The 21,036-nt window shown below is 36.2% G+C and overlaps 2 protein-coding genes and 1 long non-coding RNA gene across 3 annotated transcripts in view; 2 read left to right on the top strand and 1 right to left on the bottom strand.

The window, feature by feature from the left end:
- Nucleotides 1–2,164: 2,164 nt before the first annotated feature.
- Nucleotides 2,165–4,716, bottom strand: LOC130049217 (uncharacterized). The gene is made up of 2 exons (XM_056146514.1): nucleotides 4,426–4,716; nucleotides 2,165–4,193 (listed from the first exon to the last, which is right to left on the bottom strand). The coding sequence occupies exon 2, from the start codon at nucleotides 4,162–4,164 to the stop codon at nucleotides 2,497–2,499; it is 1,668 nt and encodes a 555-aa protein (XP_056002489.1). The 5' UTR covers nucleotides 4,165–4,193; nucleotides 4,426–4,716; the 3' UTR covers nucleotides 2,165–2,496.
- LOC130049226 (uncharacterized) lies at nucleotides 2,935–7,640 on the top strand. The gene is made up of 2 exons (XR_008797714.1): nucleotides 2,935–3,040; nucleotides 7,408–7,640. It is a non-coding gene; the product is annotated as an uncharacterized LOC130049226 (long non-coding RNA).
- Nucleotides 7,641–15,605: 7,965 nt separating this feature from the next.
- LOC125660879 (sodium-coupled monocarboxylate transporter 1-like) overlaps nucleotides 15,606–21,036 on the top strand; it is a 44,972-nt gene continuing 39,541 nt past the window's right edge. Inside the window, exon 1 of the mRNA XM_056146503.1 lies at nucleotides 15,606–15,683. The gene's annotated coding sequence lies outside the window, so the exon portion shown is untranslated. The remainder of the gene's footprint in view (nucleotides 15,684–21,036) is intronic.

Raw genomic sequence — 21,036 nt, 5'->3', positions numbered from 1 at the left:
TTTAATGAAAAATCATGAATACTGAAGACAAACCGTGGTCAATGTTGTGTCAGTGATTGATTGACAATTCTGGATAATTCCGAATACGTGATCTTAATCAATGAATCCTGTGTGTCAAGGCAATGTATCTAGTTGAATTTATTACCAAGCTACCAATGATTCAGCATAGTCATTTGATTAAATTTCTGGATTATGTGTAAACTTTTTGACACATCCTAGGTCTGTTTGTAGAATTTGGCGTGAAGTGATTGGTTGTACAGAAATTTCAAGTTCTCCCAGATCGAGGGAAACATGAGGTCAGTCAGCTGGACATTAGCATACAATTTTTGAAAGTATGTTCTGCCTATCTGACCAAACACCAACTTTGTGGAAGGCAGTGTGAATCAATTCTGTTACTTTGATAATTGACAGATGTGTCTTAGTGGTCCCCACAAGCGGGACATTTGTCTTGTATATACTATAGGACAGCTCAATATTCCATGCATATTTGTAAACACACGTATATCCTACGTTCAGAAAAAGCAATGGAGCAGATTGAAATTTGACCCCAGCGTCCTAGAATCTCTAGTCAGGTGTTCTAACAACAGAGTGATCTGGAACACAGGACTTCCGTTTTTAAGATCATATCCAAAAGAACCTGTGATTCTCACTTCTAAGTGCTGAGTGTTTGGCTACCAATGTTTACATTTTAGGTTTCGCATCTTAGGTTTGACGTGGCATGAAGACATCTCAAATTTACACCCTATCTATTATGAAGTGAACATCTACCCATACGCTACCATGACCAGTCCATCCAAGACCCCTCTAACCATTAACTGATCTATCTGAGAACCCTGTATTACTAGTCAGGTGCTGTAACCTCTGAGTTACCTGAGTTACGCGCTCCTCCGGGATGAAAGAAAGAAAACTAAACTGATCTACACAAAAGATTTTCCGTTTGTGTTACTCAAAAAGGTAAATCCGCGATAAAACTCGAGATCCAATAACTTACAACTTACAACATGGTCACATGACCAATGCATTGACGTATGTAAATAAACATTGTCATGCTTGACTTTAGAAACTCTTGTATATGTGCGAGTTACATGCACATCAGTATTTGAATTTATACGTTGTTTTTGTACATAAGTTACATGTAGCGATGTATAGAATAGGCACTTTTACTCTTTATTTGAATTGATTAAACACCGCCGGAGATTGGCGGTCGGAGCAATTTTTCTTTATCATAAACTAATCGGAAGGTACGGGGAAGGAATGTCAATTATAGTATATAAATCATCAATCTATGCATCTCTGAGAATAAAAATATATATATAAAAAAAAAAAGAGTTACCGTGACCGGTCTATCGATACACTTGTTTTACCACTGAGCTATCCAGAGTTAGAGCTCAATGTTTAGAGCACCTGACTAGAAATACAGGGGTCTCAGATAGATCGGTCACGATAGCTCAATGGTTAGAGCACCTGACTAGTAATACAGGGGTCTCAGATAGACCGGTCATGGTAGCTCAATGGTTAGAGCACCTGACTATCAGGGTTCTCAGATAGATCGGTCACGATAGCTCAATGGTTAGAGCACCTGACTAGTAATACAGGGGTCTAAGATGGACCGGTCACGGTAGTTCAATGGTTAGAGCACCTAACTAGTAATGCAGGGGTCTCAGATAGACCGGTCAGGGTAACTCAATGGTTAGAGCACCTGACTAGTAATACAGGGTCTTAATTAGATCGGTCATGGTAGCTCAATGGTTAGAACACCTGACTAGTAATACACGGGTCTAAGATAGACCGGTCATGGTAGCTCAATGGTTAGAGAACCTGACTAGTAATACAGGGGTCTCAGATAGACCGTTCATGGGAATTCAATGGTTAGGGCACCTGCCTAGTAAAACAGGGGTCTCGGTGACGTGATAACTAGTATAAAAGTCAAATTAATCCACAAAAGATTCTATATAGATAAATAATAACAAAGTCAAATTAGTCGACAAAAGATTGTATAGAGATAGATAAATAGCAATACAGTCAAAATACTCCACAACAGATTGTATAGAGATAACAAGTAACACAATCAAATTGATTCACAAAAGATTATTTATAGACAACTAGTAACAGTCAGATTAGTACACAAAATATTGTATTTAGATAGACAACTAGTAACACTGTCAAATTGGTATACTAAGTTTATTGATTTTCAACTAAATATAATAATACAGATATTGTAAGATATAATTACTAAACAGCAGTGATAGAGTAATGTTCTATCAGTTAAACTCAGAAACACACGTACCTGTTACACATCACAAACACAATACTGTAATTAACACAAGGTTGTAATTAGCACGGAAATGTAATGTTCACAGGGTTGAAATTGATAAACAGGTGCAATTAACAAGCTGCTGTAAATATCACTCTGTTGAGATGTGTAATTAACATATTTCAGATATGTAATTAGCACTGTGTTGAGCTGTGTAATTAACACAATTTAGAGATGTGTAATTAACACTGTGTTTGTAGATATTGGATTTTCTTCACTTTAGCGGTGTCACTCTCAGCCAAAAACAGGTTGTCTCTGATGTCCACACATAAACCGTGAGGAGTGACTAAATCACAGTGAATGTAACGGAGGAACTGTCCGTCCTGATCTAGAATGTGGATACGGTTATTTTGACAGTCCGCAGCCAGGATGTGACTCTGGCTGTCTGTAGCGATGCCGTGTAGAGTAAATGCTTGCTTGGTATTAGAGGGATGACCAGTGTATCTAAATCGGAGTTTTCCTGACTGATTGACCACCACTTCTGCTCTAGCTCCATTATCAGCCACACAGATATCCAGGTTCCTGTTCTCAATGATGTATTTAATGGGATCACATGAATAGAGAGCACGTCCCTGATCATCAAACTGAATGGTTTGTTTCTCTGTGGAGTCGGAGTAACGCACGATTTTGGATTGTTCTCTATCATCACTGATCATGGTAACCAGGAGATCATCAGATGCGGTACTGCAGAGATTGCGAGGTTCCCACCCCTGTAGTGTGATCACGGTGTGTATCTGTTTATTCTTTACTAAATTCACAGTGTCATTATGATTGTCAGTATAAACAAGATCTCCGTCCCGTGTCACTGCTATGTCCCACGGTCTGTTCCCTGACTTGGTTTTTATTGATATCAGTAGTTTACTCTGGAGGTTGAGGAGCTTCATGATTTCGTTATCCCCGCGTGTCCAGACTTGATCTTCATTCAGACAGCTAACACTGGTTAGATATATATACCCAGTTTTTATGGTGACAGCGAGGCGCGGTTCATCAAGCAATGGTTTGACTGGAGGAGACGATACAGCTTCTGCTGACTTCATTGTGTCGCCATGTTCGGTGTTAATTGATAATGGCGATAGAGAACCAAACATTTCATTGAGCTGATCTTTGTTTATTTTCTCAGGAGTAAAACTCGGTAATGTAATTGGAACTTTTGACGGTAATGTTCTAAATTCGGAATTCCTACATTTGTAAGTAGTGGTTAAGGAGACGTCATTTGATTTTAGGATTGATTTCAAGTTGGAAATGATCTGTTTGAGTTCAGTAATTTTCTGTGTGATTTCATCTGTATTTTTATTCAGGGTAGATAGGTGTTTGTTTTCCATCTCCTGAATGTCGGATTTTCGCTGGTTGACAATGGCGGTGACCTCCCGGTGTAGGATTTTTCCTTGTTGATCGGCAATTGTTGTCAGTTTTCCGTATTCTTTTTCTAACTTGGCTTTCTCAGTTTGGACATCGGACGCCATTTCTTCATATCGCGGGTAAATTCTTGTCTCGAGTTCTTCAAGATCTTTTTGTACACTTTCTGTTTGAGAGCTGTGTTTTTCCAGAATATTTGATATATCGTGACCTCCATGTTTACCTGAGGAGATGCAGTCAGAACAGACAGGAATGTCGCATTTCTCACAGTAATGTTTGCAGAGTTCATCGGCGTGGTCTGGACATTTTGAGTAGTTAAGATACTTTCTGTATTTATAGGGCACGACTGTGTGTCTTATAGACGAATCCGAGAGGTGCTTCCCAACACAGGTCTGGCATAGATTTATATGACAACGTTCACAGTGACTCTGTAGGTGGGCAGTTTTACAGAGGTCACACAATATGATAATATCGGTTCTGCGGAACGGGTCCATTTCTGATGTCGGGTCACATGAGGAGTTCACTGTTAATTAAAATAGGGGATTTAGATTACAGATTTAGATCTGTTGAAACTATGACCAGCTAGAATTGCAGTATGTTATATAAACTATAATCGTTTACTCCAGAAACGTCAAAGTATTGAGTGCCCCCCCCCCCCTTTATTCCCCTACTCTTCAGAGTTATCTGATATTGTTTTTAAAATGGGTCTATTTATCTTATTGATCACACAAATATAGATATCAAGTTGGTCTCACCTGAAAATTCAACATGGCCTCCCTGTTATTCGACCTTCCATCTAGTCCTGTGATTAAATACCAGTGCGGTGCGTCAGCCTGTATACACTATCTATTTAAAGACCAAAAAAAAAAACACCGTACGGTTGCTCCACGGATCACTGAATGTGGGCGGAGCTTATCCTTGGTCAATGTTATTTACCTGGAATTTACCTGGCCAAGAGATCAGTTGTTGTGTATATTTTTATGATATACACAGGAAATTTCTCAGGTTATTACAAATTATGCTTAGTGTCTTGATTTGTGCAACAAAAAAAACATAATTAAAATTTCTACCTACATGCATACCGCATTTCTATTTCCCGTAAACCTTCAAACTTGGTCATATTTATGTATTGCAAATGACAGGTTTAGCCCATTTCTAAACCTTTGCTTTTTAAAATTTCTAATTAAATTGTTATATATATATCGTATATAAATAATTTCCTAAATATAATATTACCCGGCATTTCCGGGCACTTCCTGGTGTCCTGGGAGTTCGCGATGTCGTGGGTGTAGTAGGTAAAATATCCATGTTTCGAGAGAATGAATAAATCCAAGTTGATCTGTGTACATGTACAACCAAATGAAGAATGATCAAGATACCCCTCAATATGGGCCGTCTGTAGGGTTTCTGTAGTGTTTGTGTAACGATGGCACCCCAAACAGAAACTGACACGAAGTCTACACCCCCTCCCCCCTCTCTCTCTTTAGGGTTTCTGTGGACGTAGTGTCTGTGTAACGATGGTATCCCAAACAGAAGCTGACACATAGCTAGTCTACCCCCCCCCCCTTTTTCTCTCTCTCCCTTACTCTCAATCATTGACTAAATGAGTAATTATTGTCATACGTATGCAACACTATTGCCATGTCATATTATTGCTACAGTTTTACACATTTCTCTCTCTCTTTATAAATATAAAACTGATAAATTATAAATAGCTCAATAACTCTCTCTCTCTCTCTCTCTCTCTCTCTCTCTCTCTCTCTCTCTCTCTCTCTCATCTTTATAAATAGAAAAACGGGATAAATTATAAATAGAAATATCTCAATAACTCTCTCTCTCTCTATAAATATAAAGCCGTGATAAATTATGAATAGAAATATCTCTCTCTCTCTCTCTCTCTCTCTCTCTCTCTCTCTCTCTCTCTCTCTCTCTCAATATAAAGCCCTGATAAATTATAAATAGAAATATCTCAATAACTTATTTATGCTTTTTTACTATTGTTTGATTTCTGATTGTGTAATTTATAATACATGTATAAAGATGGAGAGAGAAAATACGATGATAAATTGCATTGTATAGGGGACGTTAGAAATTAATATATTCTAGGTGCGAGTCAATGCTATCAAAACTCAGGTATACTGGGCTGGGGCTTTCCTCGAGATCTGAAGACTGCCGGTCATCATTAGCCATGATTGTTATCAAAACATCTTTCTCAGGTAGCTGTAGACCACGGTCTCTGCAAACGTCAATCAACCTAAGCTCTATTGTTAAAAGTTTGATTGACCAGCGGCTTATCATTGATGGCAACACAGGTAAAATTTGGGGGCGTTAACTTAAAGTTGGGTCTTTAAATAGAGTTTTAAAGTTTGTTTTGACCTAGTTCATGTTGGGTAGCGATGTCAACATTGAAGTTAGAAGATATAATTGTTTCAAAGTATGTAAAATAAAATCCCTTCATTATAGTTTGTGTAAAAAAAAATTGCAATATCAATTGTGCCTGTGTGTGTGTGTGTGTGTGTGTGTGTGTGTTTAAGGGGGGAGGTCATATAGTTAGATGAAACACTTACTTCCGTAGCATTGACAACACTGGATTTAGGTGAAGCGCTTACGGACATAGCATTGGGTTTTTTTATCGTGCCAAAGAGTAGTTTGCATTGAGGGTTGTTTATCGTGCCAAAGACTATGCTGGCGCGACGTTGTAAATTTCTTCTCGCTATTATCCAGTGTAAAATTCCAAACAAACTTGCATATGAGTGACGTGTGACTTTCACAGAAATAAACAAAGTTCCATTGAGCGCTTAGTGAAGGAACAATCACTACCTATATATTAAACAGTTTAGATTTGATTCGCTACTGAGATTAAAATGATTTAGTAAATGTAGCCAGTAAACATTTTATCTATACTTAGGAAATTATGGTATTGTTAATTAAAACAAATATTGTAAACATTTAGAGACAAAATCAAACGTGTGACAGCCTCGTCATAGTTATATCAAATTTATTATTTACTGTCTCATAAATAAATAAAATCAATCACACTGTCCTAATTCAACCCAATCGATAGAAAGATAGATAGATGCAATGTAAAGATTACGAACAGTCATCAATCTCATAACTCTTATAAGCAATACAAATTAGATAGTTGGGCAAACACGGACCCCTGGACACACCAGAAGTGGAATCAGGTGCCTAGGAGGAGTAAGCATCCCCTGTTGACTGGTCACGCCCGCCGTGAGGCCTATATCCTGATCAGGCAAACGGAGTTATCCGCAGTCGAAATCAGTGTGCCAAGAACGGCTTAACAATCGGTATGAAACACGTCGGACAGCATTTGACCCCATGCGAGGTTGTACTGAGGAAGTAGATCGTTATAACGACCATAGAATTTGCGAAATGCTGACTTCAATCGAGACTGCTGAAATCCCTGTACCATCAACTTGTTTGTCAGTAGCTTACCTTGATTTAAAAACTGACTATACGCAGAACAAGCTCTTGCATATCGAATCAGTTGAGAGATGTAAACACCATATGCAGGTGATAATGGAATATTGCTACATAAATATGGGAAATTGACGATGGAGAAGCTAGATAGATATATATCAATTGACGGTTACACATTCCCAGATTAATATTGTGTACAACATCGTACTATACAGGTAAATTATTCCCCGCGTATCGGATAGATAATTGAATTTTTATTTTGACAAAATCCACATACAAGTGTTTCTTTAATTTAGAGAATTGACCTGGACTGTACCTCTCCCGTTAAACAGGTACACTACCTGTATCCCGCTAATCACCTGTAGTACCACAGTGGCGGATCCAGAGGGAGTTAACAGGTGGAAGTACCTACACAGTGGCGGATCTAGAGGGAGTTAACAGGTGGAAGTACCTACACAGTGGCGGATCTAGAGGGAGTTAACAGGTGGAAGTTGGATTTTTAGAGCTGAATAAATGTTTTAAGAAATCCCAAGCCATTGTTTTTCAAATTTATAACATGATATCGCAGGTAGATAAGGATGAAATAGTCCGTATCATTGCGATAATCATAAAACTACATACTATTACTGTAAATTGTGTACAGCAATCAGAACGGTCTTTTCTGTATACTGACAATAAACTTAACATGGTAAGCAGAATTTTATATAGACGTTTCTGGATACTGACAATAAAATTAACACGCTAAGCAGAATTTTACAGATTTTTCTGTTTACTGCCAATAAACTTGACATGCTAAACAGATTGATTGATTGACTATTGTTTTACGTTCCTCTCAAGAATATTGTACTCATACGGAGACGTCACCACTGCCGGTGAAGGGCTGCAACATTTGGGCCTATGCTCGGCGCTTATGGTCATTGAGCAGAGGGGGATCTTTATCGTGCCACACCTGCTGCAACACGGGACCTCGGTTTTTTGCGGTCTCATCCGAAGGACCTTAGCGGAATTTTACAAACTTTTCTGTATACTGACAATAAATTTAACACGCTCGACAGATTTTACAGACGTTTGTGTATACTGACAATAAAATTAATACGCTTAGCATAATTTTACAGATTTTGTGTATACTGACAATAAACTTAACACGCTAAGCAGAATTTTACAGACTTTAGGAGATTCTTACATGTGTAGAGCTATAATACATTGGGTTAAATGCTGTCTGACTTGTTTTATACCGATTGTTAGGCCGTTCTTGGCCCACTAATTTTGACTAAGGATAACTACGGGATATGGGGCTGACGGCGGGTGTGACCTGTCAACAGGGGATGCTCACTCCTCCTAGGTACCTGATTCCATATCTGGTGTATACAGGGGTACGTGTTTGCACATCTCTCTATTTTCAATTTTGTATTGCTTGTATTGTAGTTATGAGATTGATCACTGTTCGTTGTCTTCACCTTTCACCTAGTTTTGGTTTTCTAGGAGGGGGTATATGGTGTAGGCGTCCCTCTCGAGAATTCTTTACTCGTATAATATAGAGATATTACCATTGCCAACGAAGGGCTGCAAAATAAATGCCTATGCTCGGAGCTTATGGCATTTGAAAAGGGATGGATCTTTGCTGTGACACGGGGTCTCAGTTTTTGCGTTCTTATCCGAATGACCGCTCCATTTCGTCACCTTTTACGACAAGCAAGGGCTACTAGGGATCTATTCTATTTAGGATCCTCACGGACTGGGGGGCGGGGGGTGAAATGATATGCGACTTCGATTTCGGAAATGTAAACATAGAGCTTATAAAAAATTATTGGAAACCATACATCCGGGATTGAAGTGTTCCTGTCGTTTTAATAGCACTCAAAGTTTGTTTTAAAATTAAAGAATTTGAATCCACACACCAGCTATTTTTTTTAATCAGTGAATAAGATTGCCTTGCTTATTGAAACCATTGTCTTACCAGAGGGCTCGTCACTCAAGCTTTCACTTACATGTTATTCATTCTCTGTAAATGCAAATCTTACCTGTGTACAGGTAAACAATAGGTAAATTACCTGTGTATTTTTGAAGTGTGAGTGAAGCTTGCATCACGCGCCCTCTAGTGAGGAAATGACATGAAATACGTTATATGTTTTTGTAGTATATACTATTTTTTTCTGTTATAGATTGAGTTGAGTGGAACAATGAACCTCCGAATATCTATGTACATTTACATGTACACCTGTATGATTAAACTTCTGTTGCACTCGCGCATGCGAGCTTATGATCCTGTATTGCGTGTTTGAGTTTTACTGCATAAATAGTTTAGGAATATACTCTCCGCTCATTATCTTGAAAACCCTTTGCTTGACAGATATGAAACCTATTACACTGGTATATCTTTAGGAGAAGATGACACATCGAATGGGGAGTAGAAGCAAGAAAAACATTACGGTGAATATGGGGTAAAATATTTCCAAAACGTTTCTAATCCTAACATTTTTTATTTTAATTTTAAATCTATATAGATTTTGTTTTGAATTGAAGTAAATGGTTGGATGTCCTTCAGGAAGAGTAGAGGGGAGTGACCTAATGATATATCTTCATTCAAGAAAAAAAAACTCAGGAAACGATCGTTGTCATAAATTAGGGCATTGCTCCTGATTCTACGTGCCTGCTCCTAGGCAGATCTGTTCTGATACGACACGATGTGTAACGAATGGCGACGCTATGTAACTCTATTTCATTCATATTTTTGTTGCATAGCGTCGCCATTTGTGCAACACTTTGTAGCAAATTGTGATATACCGAACGGGGATTGCACCTTTTTATGTATGTGTCTCTTTCGTGTAAAAATTTCTCAGACCCCCTTTTCTCTCTCTCTCTCTCTCTCTCTCTCTCTCTGATCGATAGACTCAACTAGCGATTTTAAATTGGTGCGTGCGGGCAGTACGCTGTACTGCTGAGGGTGTATAAAAAGCGCATTAGGCTTCCTCGCATCAGAAAATGTAAACGGGAGAGAAACTGCTCTCATTGCAAACATACTCTCCCATATACTCACATGTTGTTGACCTACAAAACACGACACGAGTTTTATACTTCCCACAGTGGACAAACCAGGGAGATTCTCCGTATCCCACGGTGTGTGCTATTTGCCTTTAGACACAGCTTCTAGGAGCTTTGATCTCGTGGGGATCCGAGTTTAGAATAGGTGTAGTACCCCATTGCCTGTCGTAAGAGACGACTAAGTGGGACGATCCTTCGGATGAGACCGCAAAAACCAAGGTCCCGTGTCACAGCAGGTGTGGCACGATAAAGACCCCCCTCCCTACTCAAAGGCCAAAAGCGCCGAACATAGGCCTAAAGGGCAAAGACCCATGTTTAGCGAAATTCGGCCTAACGTCTAAAGTGAATAATTTCTTGTTAAAAATGTTCTTTAACATTTTCTTTTCCTATAATGTATTGGTTTTTATATGTTGAGTTGGTGAAATAACACTATGTTAAGGTTTATATTACTAGTATAAATCCTATAATTTGCGCTACTTTTTAAGATTGCGTCATACAACGTCGCTATATATCATAAGAAGTGGTAAAGTATTGTTAAACATAATTATGCAATGACTTATATATAATAAGATCTTAAAAAAGAAATTCTCCTTCCCAATACGCGATAAGGTTATATTACTTATAGCCCGAATGGCACATCATATTTTTTCAATCTACACGCTGTTTGCGCTGTTCGTGGAAGTGGCAGAGGACGTGATCATCGCATTTCAACGTAAGTTTTAGAAATATGAATGTATTTCTCCTTTACTCGTTAAACTGTATAACCAAATACGTGTACTAATTAATAAACAAGTCGCATGGAAGTAATAGTATGGTGCGCCTGTGGTGTGTTGACATAAACTCATAATATTCACGCATTACGCTGTTGGAAATCCCACAACAAATATATTAACGTAACTGTTGTCAACATATATTTATTGTATACTAACGTATATAAGTCCCTAGCCTAGTTAACGTTATACAATCGATGTAGCGGCAATATTTTTAGTTAATATATACTTTCAATTCAATCTTCTCTTTTTTCTTTAAAAGCTTGCGTGTGATATATGCCCGCAAGCTTTTAAAGAAAAAATATATCAAACGATATATGCCCGGAAACATCCAGGCCCGCAAACATTACGTCACAATCAATACACAAGAAAATTACAACGTCGTTAATTTTCAAATTTTTCGTGTTTTTCATCTTTTAATCAGTTAAACCAATAAAAAAAATTAATAAAAATAAATTACTGTTAGTTTCTAAATGAAATTGAAAGTATATAATATAAAGGTTATAGGCTTTGTATGGGAAAATATGACGACCTCGTTTTTTGTCGCGTACGGACCTCGCAAGCTCGGTCCGTGTACGCGCCAAAAAAAACTCGGTCGTCGTATTTTCCCATATAAAGTCTATAACCTATAATTATATCAATGCATGTTCTATGAATTCTTTTCATTTTGATCTTAGTAATTCTGTAGGCGTCGTGTAAATAATAAAAAAAACTTTCTATAGCATTGAAGGTCCGATTTGTCGGACAGCAGATGCAGATTCGTTTGTTTACCCATTAAAATTATATAGCTTTTAAAATTCCTGCACAAACTTGTGATAAGAACACCACATAGGGATGCATTCTGCATGAAAATGATATTGTTGCAGGGGTGGTGGTTTGTAATGTAGAAATAACCAACTCCTGGCTTAGGGTTCACAATGCAGTCATTTATTGTATGGTAAAACGAATAAGGATGATGACGATGATTACATGTTGATTACAAAAATATGGCCCTAAAAGACAAAATAGTAACAATGAATATCACAGCGATTTACAATCAATAGAGAGTACATTTCAACCTTAAGAGTTATCTCCCTTAATTCAAATATAGTAAAATATACTTTACTCAAATATTTACAGTTGCATTACAAATAATGTAACACTATGAAATTACATGTTTTAAATATAATAAAAGGTAATATCTTTTAATTACCTATCTATGGGACAAGGCCCAATGCATGCAAACATCAAAATGCTGCCTGGATGCTTCTAATCTATTTATAACAAATATATCATTACAGTACTATATACACTGTAATAACTATAGATATAATATAAGCATATACTGAGATGAAATAACTTTAAATTGATATTTACTGTTCTTCATAATATTTAAACTTTCACTCTTCTCTCAAACAGCGATATTAGTTATATATACATATTATGATTACAGCGATTTTTTTCTACCCACTGGTATTGGTACGGTACCCATTCAATTGGGAAAAATAGCGTCAAAATCGAACAAATTGGGAATTCTCTACCAATGTATCGGCAAATAATTTCAACCAAAAGAAAAGAAAAACAGAACAAAACCAGAAGTAGTCATCTCTTTACAAACTTTTTTATGTTAATATTTGCTGTTGTGAGACATAAGGAATCGTCTTAGGCTCGTTTTAGAATCGTCGTAGTTCTACAAAACACGCACCCTGCCATGCTCTGTACTTTCGATTTAATACCGGAAATGGACATATGAGTTAACTTGTACAACGTTTCAGACTAAGTAAATTACGATGTCAGCGGTCTACTTTTCAGAAAGTAAATTGGGATTTTTTCGTCTCAAAATTGGGAAAAATCAATGGTTTTTCGCATTGGGAATGGTACCGTTTATCGGTACCAGTTATATAAGGAAAAAAATCGCTGATGAAGATAAATGTTAATAGAATTAGTACTTACTGTCAGGTCTGGATTTGAAGGTCTAATAATGTCTTTGTCAAAACCAAAATGTCAAATCAGCACAAAGATACAAAACTGCTTAAAAGCAAGCCACGACCAACCTGACCAAAAAACTCTCTAGATTCTAACTGAATAAAACTCAGCTCTATAGCCAATGAAATACCGTAGCAAGATCTGTGAACCTTTTCACTCACCTATTACACTAAGTAAATAAAGGGGTGGATCTGGGAATTTGACTTAAATCATAAAATGTGCTTTTAATTCCATATGCACTATTCATGCATGCAGGCGCGTAGCCAGACAGAAAATGAAGTGTACGCAAAGTAAGGCAGGGGGTCTGGGGACCCAGGGGGCGAAGCTCCTGGGTTTTATTGATTACAATCACCAATTTTTTTGAGTACACAATGGGTTTTTTGGCTGTCAATTTTCGAAACAAAGGAATTCAAACAAGACAGAAAAAGAATCACAGATTTGTTTTAGGAAGCTTGATATTACCAAATCACCAAATGTTAAATTGACACTTGCTTTACGAACTGCGTTGGTTTATTTTTTAGTTGTTGCCGATAGGTGTATGAGTAGAGTATAGACACACATGGTATATATTGCTAATAACAAAGGGTATTCCTAATCCGTCTACTTAATGTACATAAATGGTGTACATTAAAATCGATTCGACATTTGCTGGACCAGGTATTAATAAGGGAATTATGGATACGTACGTGTTCAACCTGCAATAATTCTGGTATAATAAAATACACTCAAAGTGCTAGTCCGAAATATCTGACGTTTTCCTGGCTTTTTTATGATTTTGATATTTACCGTGCCAGGAAAACGTCAGAACAGGCGCCATTACGTAAACTGGAAATTCGCCGTCTGCACCTGGAGGCGGCATTCTCGGGCCGATTTTAAATACTTGCGAGCCGAATTTAATGTTAAAGTAATAATTAATCAATAAAACGATGCTTTTTGTACTAACTAATATTGATTAAAAGAAAATATCACTCCGAAATTCGATAACATAAGCACACAATTGTAGTCAACCGAATTTTCGCTGTCATTTGAGCGAACGAGTCACGTGACTCAAAACAGCTCGACTGTTTGTTAAAATGTTTTAATGAGGCTGTTTATGTTATTAAAGAACCCATAAAATCGATATTAGTAAGTACAAGAAGCATCGTTTTATTGATTAATTATGACTTTAACATTAAATTCGGCTTTTTAGGGATTTGAAATTCAAGAAGCTTTTTAAATTGGATTGAATAGACATGATGATTGGAGTTAATCATAAATCGGAAATACATAGCGCAAAGTTACACCTTTTTTTTTTTTTTTTAGCAAATAATGTGTACGCAGTTGCGTACTTGCGTATAGGCAGCTACGCGCCTGGCATGTTTATTAAAATACGGTATCATATAATATATGCAAGTTAAAACACACTGCTACAATATAGACTCCGCATAAGTACATTTTTTTTTAATTTTTCAAAGCAACATATTGATAGAATACCCACAACTCTCACAAAAACAAATAATTCCGGATTGCTCTCGATTTAGTTCAAAGTTGATATTCATCAACAGCACACCTTTCGATCCGAAAAATCTCTCATGCAAAATGTATTTGTAATTATAGATTTTGATAGGCTACAGTCACTTTTTGGATCGAAGGTCGTGTTTGATATGAATTATATGACTAAATTTGAAAAAAAGTGGAGATTTCTGCAGAAAACCAGACCGATACCGGTTTTGTCTTACAAGTATAGAATTCCACCAGCTGACGTTTTGGCGGGGAAATCTTGGCACGTCGCGATGGTATAACGATTATATTATCAAATGATAACAATTTTATTTCAGTTAATTCTACTTTATTTTTAACACACCACAGGGCCGATATATAGTTAAACATGGTCTTAGTCCTTTTGCAGCCCTTTACCGGCAGTGGTGATATCTCCATGTGAGTGTAAGATTCTCGAGAGCGACGTTAAACAATATACAATCAATCAATCTAGGAGTTTTGCTGTGGACATGGTCGCCTTGCAGGGGATGTGAAAATGTACTACAGACTAAATAAGCATGATAAAGATGGAGTTTTAGAAAAAGACAAAATATCAATACCCCCCCCCTCCCTGATATATATATATTTTTTTTTTAGCATTTTGAGACAAAAATTCCAACGATTACAAAAACTATATAGGTATTGTGTTTTTGAGAATGCCTGGTTTTGAAAAATTTTCCTTTTAATCTTCTAACCATCCTTTCGTCATTGAAATATCCCTAAATGTACTGTTTAATAATAATGTGTACTGCAGGCAATTCCTGATTTGAATGTGAATTAGTATATTCAGACCCCCCACCTAACATTTTCAAATTTACAGTAATCGTGGTGTCTTGTTTAGAAAAATGTACTAAACGATAAAAGAAGCAATAATTTCCTCCACTCCCGGAAAAATAAATGACAAAATCTTTTGATTACTTGAATTACTTTATTGGGAGAACTTAATTTTTTTTCCCAAAACCCTCAACTATGCATTATTTTACTAATTTCACTTTATTAAAAATGATAGAAAATATTACAAATGACTTAAATAGGAGACATATTTCAAGTCCTATAAAATCTGTAAAATCCAGCAGCCTCTAAGGGCTGAGGAGAAGTTAGTTTTGGGGCGGGGCGAGTCGGCAAAAATGTAGGGACGAGTTACCAATGGGAAGAGATGCTTGTAAGTGGCGACTTTAAACAGGACCGAAATATATAGTGTTCGATTTGCCCCGAAACCTCAGAGAACCAAGACCGATAATCGGGGAGAGCGCCGTCAACATCAGCCGACACAACAGGTGAGAAATACTTGCTAGACAGGTAAATCTAGCAGGAATATGGCTCTAAATTAACAGTGAAATGTAGTGTTAACGTCATTGTATGAAAATACTGGAATAATTTTGAATGTCATTTTGAAAGACGCACTAATCTACCAGTCTATGTACAGTGCAGATGCACGTGTTGATTACATCATTCAGAGACTGAGAGAGATGGCAGTTTGCGTGCTTTTAAGACTTTTTACATTTTTTCTTTATATAATTTTTAAAATTTTGACTACAGAAATACTTTTATTTCATATTCTCCCAACAATCACAGGTGCTTGGGTCATAGTATATATGAATACACATCTATTTACATATATATGATATAAGGTTAGATGTGTATTCATTTCATGTATTATGACCCAAGCACCTGTGCCAACAATCACAACTGAATCAAACAGTTAGCGCAGATCGATTACTAGCTTAGTAACTAGACCCTACTTGAATGCAGCAAATTAACTTTGGGGAAAAAAACCCAATAATCTTTAGAACTTGAGGGCGAATTTGTTGCGCTTAAACTAGTTTTAGTTTCGAATCAGTTTAGTAAACTATTCATTTGTTTTTCGAACTGGTTTTGAACTAGTTTAAAACCAGAACTGGTTTTTTATTTGTTTTTACCAAAACTTAAACCAGTTCGTTAAACCAATTAAACCGCCTCTGGGGGCAGTTTATTCGGTTTACGAGAGAGGTGGAAAATCAATCCAGCATGGCGATGTTGGAAACTTTTTCACCAACTGGCCATTTTATGTATTGCTTTAGAAATTATCAACAAACAATATTAGCAAGACGTTTCACGATACCAAATACTGTATATTCACACACTACAAATTGGTCAGCAATGGCTTGTATTGTCATTTGAGTTGTTAGGTAGCGTATGAAAATTAATATTCTTTTTCCATTGATCGTATTGCTTTGTCTTTAAATTCTTCAAACATTGACAATTGAGGGATGCAAAAGTGTCTTGACTCATTCTAAATCTTTGTCTTAAATGATGCTTGGTGTACTGGGGAATTACCTCCTCAACATAAAAAGGAAATCTAGGGACTCTGATCTGATGTTGGGGGACAAGGCTCATCAGAACAGAGCACCTTGATGTTTGGATTTGAGATAGCCCAACTTCAGGATCTTCCGTATCATCGCTTTCTAATAATGTATTATGAAGGATTAGAGATACACATACTAGTTTTTGTCTTCTAGACGCCATATTTGTTATTTAAACTGTTCATTTGTTTCTTAACTGTAAACCAAAGTGAAACCAAAACTGGTTTGAAAACTAGTTTCAAACTCATAAACCAAAACCTTAACCAGTTTATGGGCATCAAATTCGCCCCAAGTTTTTAAACCGAAAACAAGCACCTGCAATGTATACTTTGATTTCTGACATTCTGGGAATCCCTCTGATTTCTAACATTCCGGGAACAAGCACCTGCAATGTACATCCCTCTCAGATTTTTTTATTTTTTTAATGACATTTCAGAGTGAAAGATTGGGGTGGAAGTTAAGTAAATAAATTTTATAAAATATCGGCACTATGCACATTTAAACAAATCATTACACTTCTTCACTGACTATCAAAAACAAAAGACACATAGTATACATATATTTATGTGTGTACAAACATATAACAGATTTGATACCAAAAATATTTTAAATTCTTACACCCCTCCCCCTTGCTTAATTCTGTGGAAATGGTAAGCTTGCTTGGATTACTCTTTATCTGTGATTTTTCAACATTTTTCAAAAGGGTCCTATAGCTTTCGGATTGGGAAAAATTGTCAACATTTTGATGAAATTGGGAAAACCAAGACATTATTGTAAACATGCTAAATATATCATATCAAACAAGAAATCAAACAGAAATTGATGTCATTATTCTTTTATCTTGCATATTTAACTTTCTTTTCTTTAAACTCTTAAAATTTTTAACTGTTCTTTCTAAATCATCTAGAATTGATGCACATCTTTGTCATACCGTACATAAACTATTCACATGGAACTTATTTTTTTAACAAATACTTTTTTGCCAGTTTTTAATTATTGGGAAAAGTGCAAGTTAAATTGGGGGAAAAATTGTTAACTTTTGGGAGCAGAAAGGGCCAATATTCAGACCTAAAGTGGATCTTAAAAAAATCCCTGCTTTATGATTTCATGCTGTGTCCTTCAGTGAATAACATTATGTCTGACGCCAGGCTGATCAGATCCTGAACAAAAATCCTCAGTATGCACCATTAAATAGTTATAATAACGTCTGGTGTACTGCATACATTTGACAGTTCAAGGCTGTGTTTCAGAGGAATGTTATGTCCTCACTGATGCGTCATGTGCCAGGGTAAATTGTTGTCTATTCAGGTCTAAATCTGTCAGGCATTGTACTAACAGTACAGATCTGGCTGTCCGGGAAAATATTGAGGCAGATCAACATTTTCCGAAAGTTATGTATCTGCAGCTACATGTCAAACTGTGTATGCATGATTTACATCAAATCTATAAGCATCGAGATGCTCTTGAACTTCTAAATATTCTTCCTTTATTTTTCATTGTACAGGGTTTGAAATTTACTTTTATGAGCACTAGACCAGTCGGGCTACTTCAAATGATTTTTACTAGACCTGATCTTACATCCACTAGCCCTGACCAACTTTCCAGAAAAAAAAGATAGTTTCTCTATATTTAAGTACTTAATTCAAATGACAAATGTTAAGTTTGAACTAAAATGTATTTAACTGTCTCAAAAAATCTTTAAGTCTCATCAGGGAATTTAATGCTTTTATTTTCAAACACATTTTCTGTTTCTTTAAATTCTACCCGGCACTGAAATTCTTTAGTCCATTTACAATGTTTTTTTTGTTTTTGTTTTTTTCATAAATTTCTATTTCGATTTCTTCTCCAAAACCAGTGAACCACTGGGTCAATTTCAACCAAACTTGGCCAAGAGCATGCTTTGGTGAAGGGCTTTCAAGTTTGTTCAAACGAAGGGCCATGTCCCTTTCAAAGGGGAGATAATCACAAAAATGCAAAATTAGGGTGGGGTCATTTAAAAATCTTCTTCTTAAGAACCACTGGGCCAGAAAAACTGAAATTTACATGAAAGCTTCCTGACATAGTGCAGATTCAAGTTTGTTAAAATCATGGCCCCGGGGGTTGGATGGGGCCACAATAGGGGATCAAAGTGTTACATACAAATATATAGGAAAAAGTTAAATATGAGCCAAGGTGACTCAGGTGAGTGATGTGGTCCATGGGCCTCTTGTTTTTCTCTTGGGATATCTTTTCATGAGGACGAGAAGTCGTATTTGAATATAGAGACATTCCTCACATATGTCAACACCAAAAATTGTCTGTTTACAAAATTACAACACAATTTTTTAAAATGTTAAACACTTTCTTATAATTTGATTCAAATCAATTTTTTTTTAATGATTGAGAAAATGATTTCAGTTTATACCTATTTATGCGAAACATAACTTTACACACATTATATCGAGTAAATGTTGTAGAACATCACTTTCGGTCGTGACTTTTTATTAGAACTAAAAATAAAGATCATATCATCCCGTGGTTCAAAATTGCTCACAGGCTCTTTACAGTTCTTTTTTTAATTAAGAATAAAATATCTTATGGCTTAATTAAAGGTAAAGTTTCTTGTTAATTTTTCAACACAACCAGTTGGAATAGTAATTAATCAACATTTTACTCGACCGGATCTATCATTAAGTAGAATTTAGGTTGGTCAGACATGCCTTAGTGTCAAACCCTGTTGTAATTTACCAATAAAAATTATATTGGTTGAGACCATGCATGTTCTAAAGCCCTGGATCCAATGCAGGAAATAGATCACTGAAATGCTGGACGATTGAGGGGTCATTTCTGGGAGAGATTTTTTATCAGCATGTTGTTGATATGTGCACATAACACCTTTTTGACCGTTTTAATTGCTAATTTCAACATGTTCAACCCAATTTCTCCAGATATCAAATGTTAAAATGACAAAATATATATGAATAATTCACTTTGTTAACATCAATGATAATAGAGTCACTAAAACTTAACATCTTAGTGTCGTGATGTAAACGCAACTGTTAAATTACAGTGTCACTTAAAGGGACTGGTTCACGATTATTGATAAAAATATTATTCATTTTTTATGGTAAACATTAAAAATATAACTCATTTGATGTTGACAGCCAAAATTTTGACCTGATGAATGCAAGAATAAAAGCAATATTTTAGCCTTAAATCTGTGTTATGTAAACAAACGAAGACTCGAGTCTTTTTATGTATACAAACAAACAAGTGAAATATTGATTTTGTAATATAAAGCATCTTTAATTTTGCATAGTCACAAATTTTTACTTTTAGATGACAAATTTACCCAAAAATGCTTGAAATGTGAAAGATATAATATACTTAGATCGATATCCATTTCTTTTGAAAATTTCGTAAACAATAACATATCGCAATCTTTGTTTACAAAACAAATAATAAACTCTCTAAAAGGAGCTTCTGTGATAACCTTAATTTTTATGTGAACTCTTTTAAACACATTAGACGGTAGATTTTGATCATTAAAAGTGAAACAGAAAATTTGAGGGGGAATCGTGAATCAGTCCCTTTAAAACCATCATATTAAACTCTTATCGTGCTTTAAATCATTCGTGTTTCAGGTTTACCTCCGTAGTGCTTTGTTTTTATTGGCTACAAGCAATATATATTTGCATTTTTTAACATTTTTTTCTGATTTGGAACAAAAACAGATTCCATGAAACCGAAAATTGTGTTGAAATGTTTAAAATTAGCTATTTAATTGATCGAAAGAAGTGTTGTGTGCACATATCCAATCACAATGCTGACATTATCACGTCTAGCAAATTCAATGCGATTTTCCCATGTTATATTCTCACTCAAGGAAATCTCTACTTTTGCTGAAAATGGAATTTGGAGTTATCTCTCTTTGCATCCAGAAGATGTTTTTCAACATGAAATTTAGAAATAGTCAGCCATGAGAAAAGGCAGGTAGTGATTTCTGTCCTTGTTACAAGCAAGAACGGAGAAAATACAGCGGACTAGACCCGCATTTGAACCCAGGTCCCCGAATCTCTACCAACCGAACTCTCTGGCCTGACTGGCAATTGAACCCATCTGACCGCTACATTCCTCCCTACACAAATTGTCTTTGGCCTTGAAAACAAAACCCAGACTTTCTTTTCCCCACAGTCCTGTTAGTCCAGGGGTGGTCAACGGCACCAAACTTAACAGGAAGGCAGAAAATGCAACAAACCCCACTGTATACATACAATATACCACATTCGAGAGATCAAGAATTTTGAGA

Source organism: Ostrea edulis, chromosome 8 (assembly GCF_947568905.1).
Source record: "Ostrea edulis chromosome 8, xbOstEdul1.1, whole genome shotgun sequence".
Classification (NCBI taxonomy): Eukaryota; Metazoa; Mollusca; class Bivalvia; order Ostreida; family Ostreidae; genus Ostrea; species Ostrea edulis.
The sequence above is the reverse complement of the archived record's forward strand: the minus strand, read 5'-3'. Positions and strand labels throughout refer to the sequence as shown.

Excerpts from the sequence above, each read along its gene's own strand:
- LOC130049217 (XM_056146514.1), bottom strand. The coding sequence starts at position 4,164 with ATGGACCCGTTCCGCAGAACCGATATTATCATATTGTGTGACCTCTGT.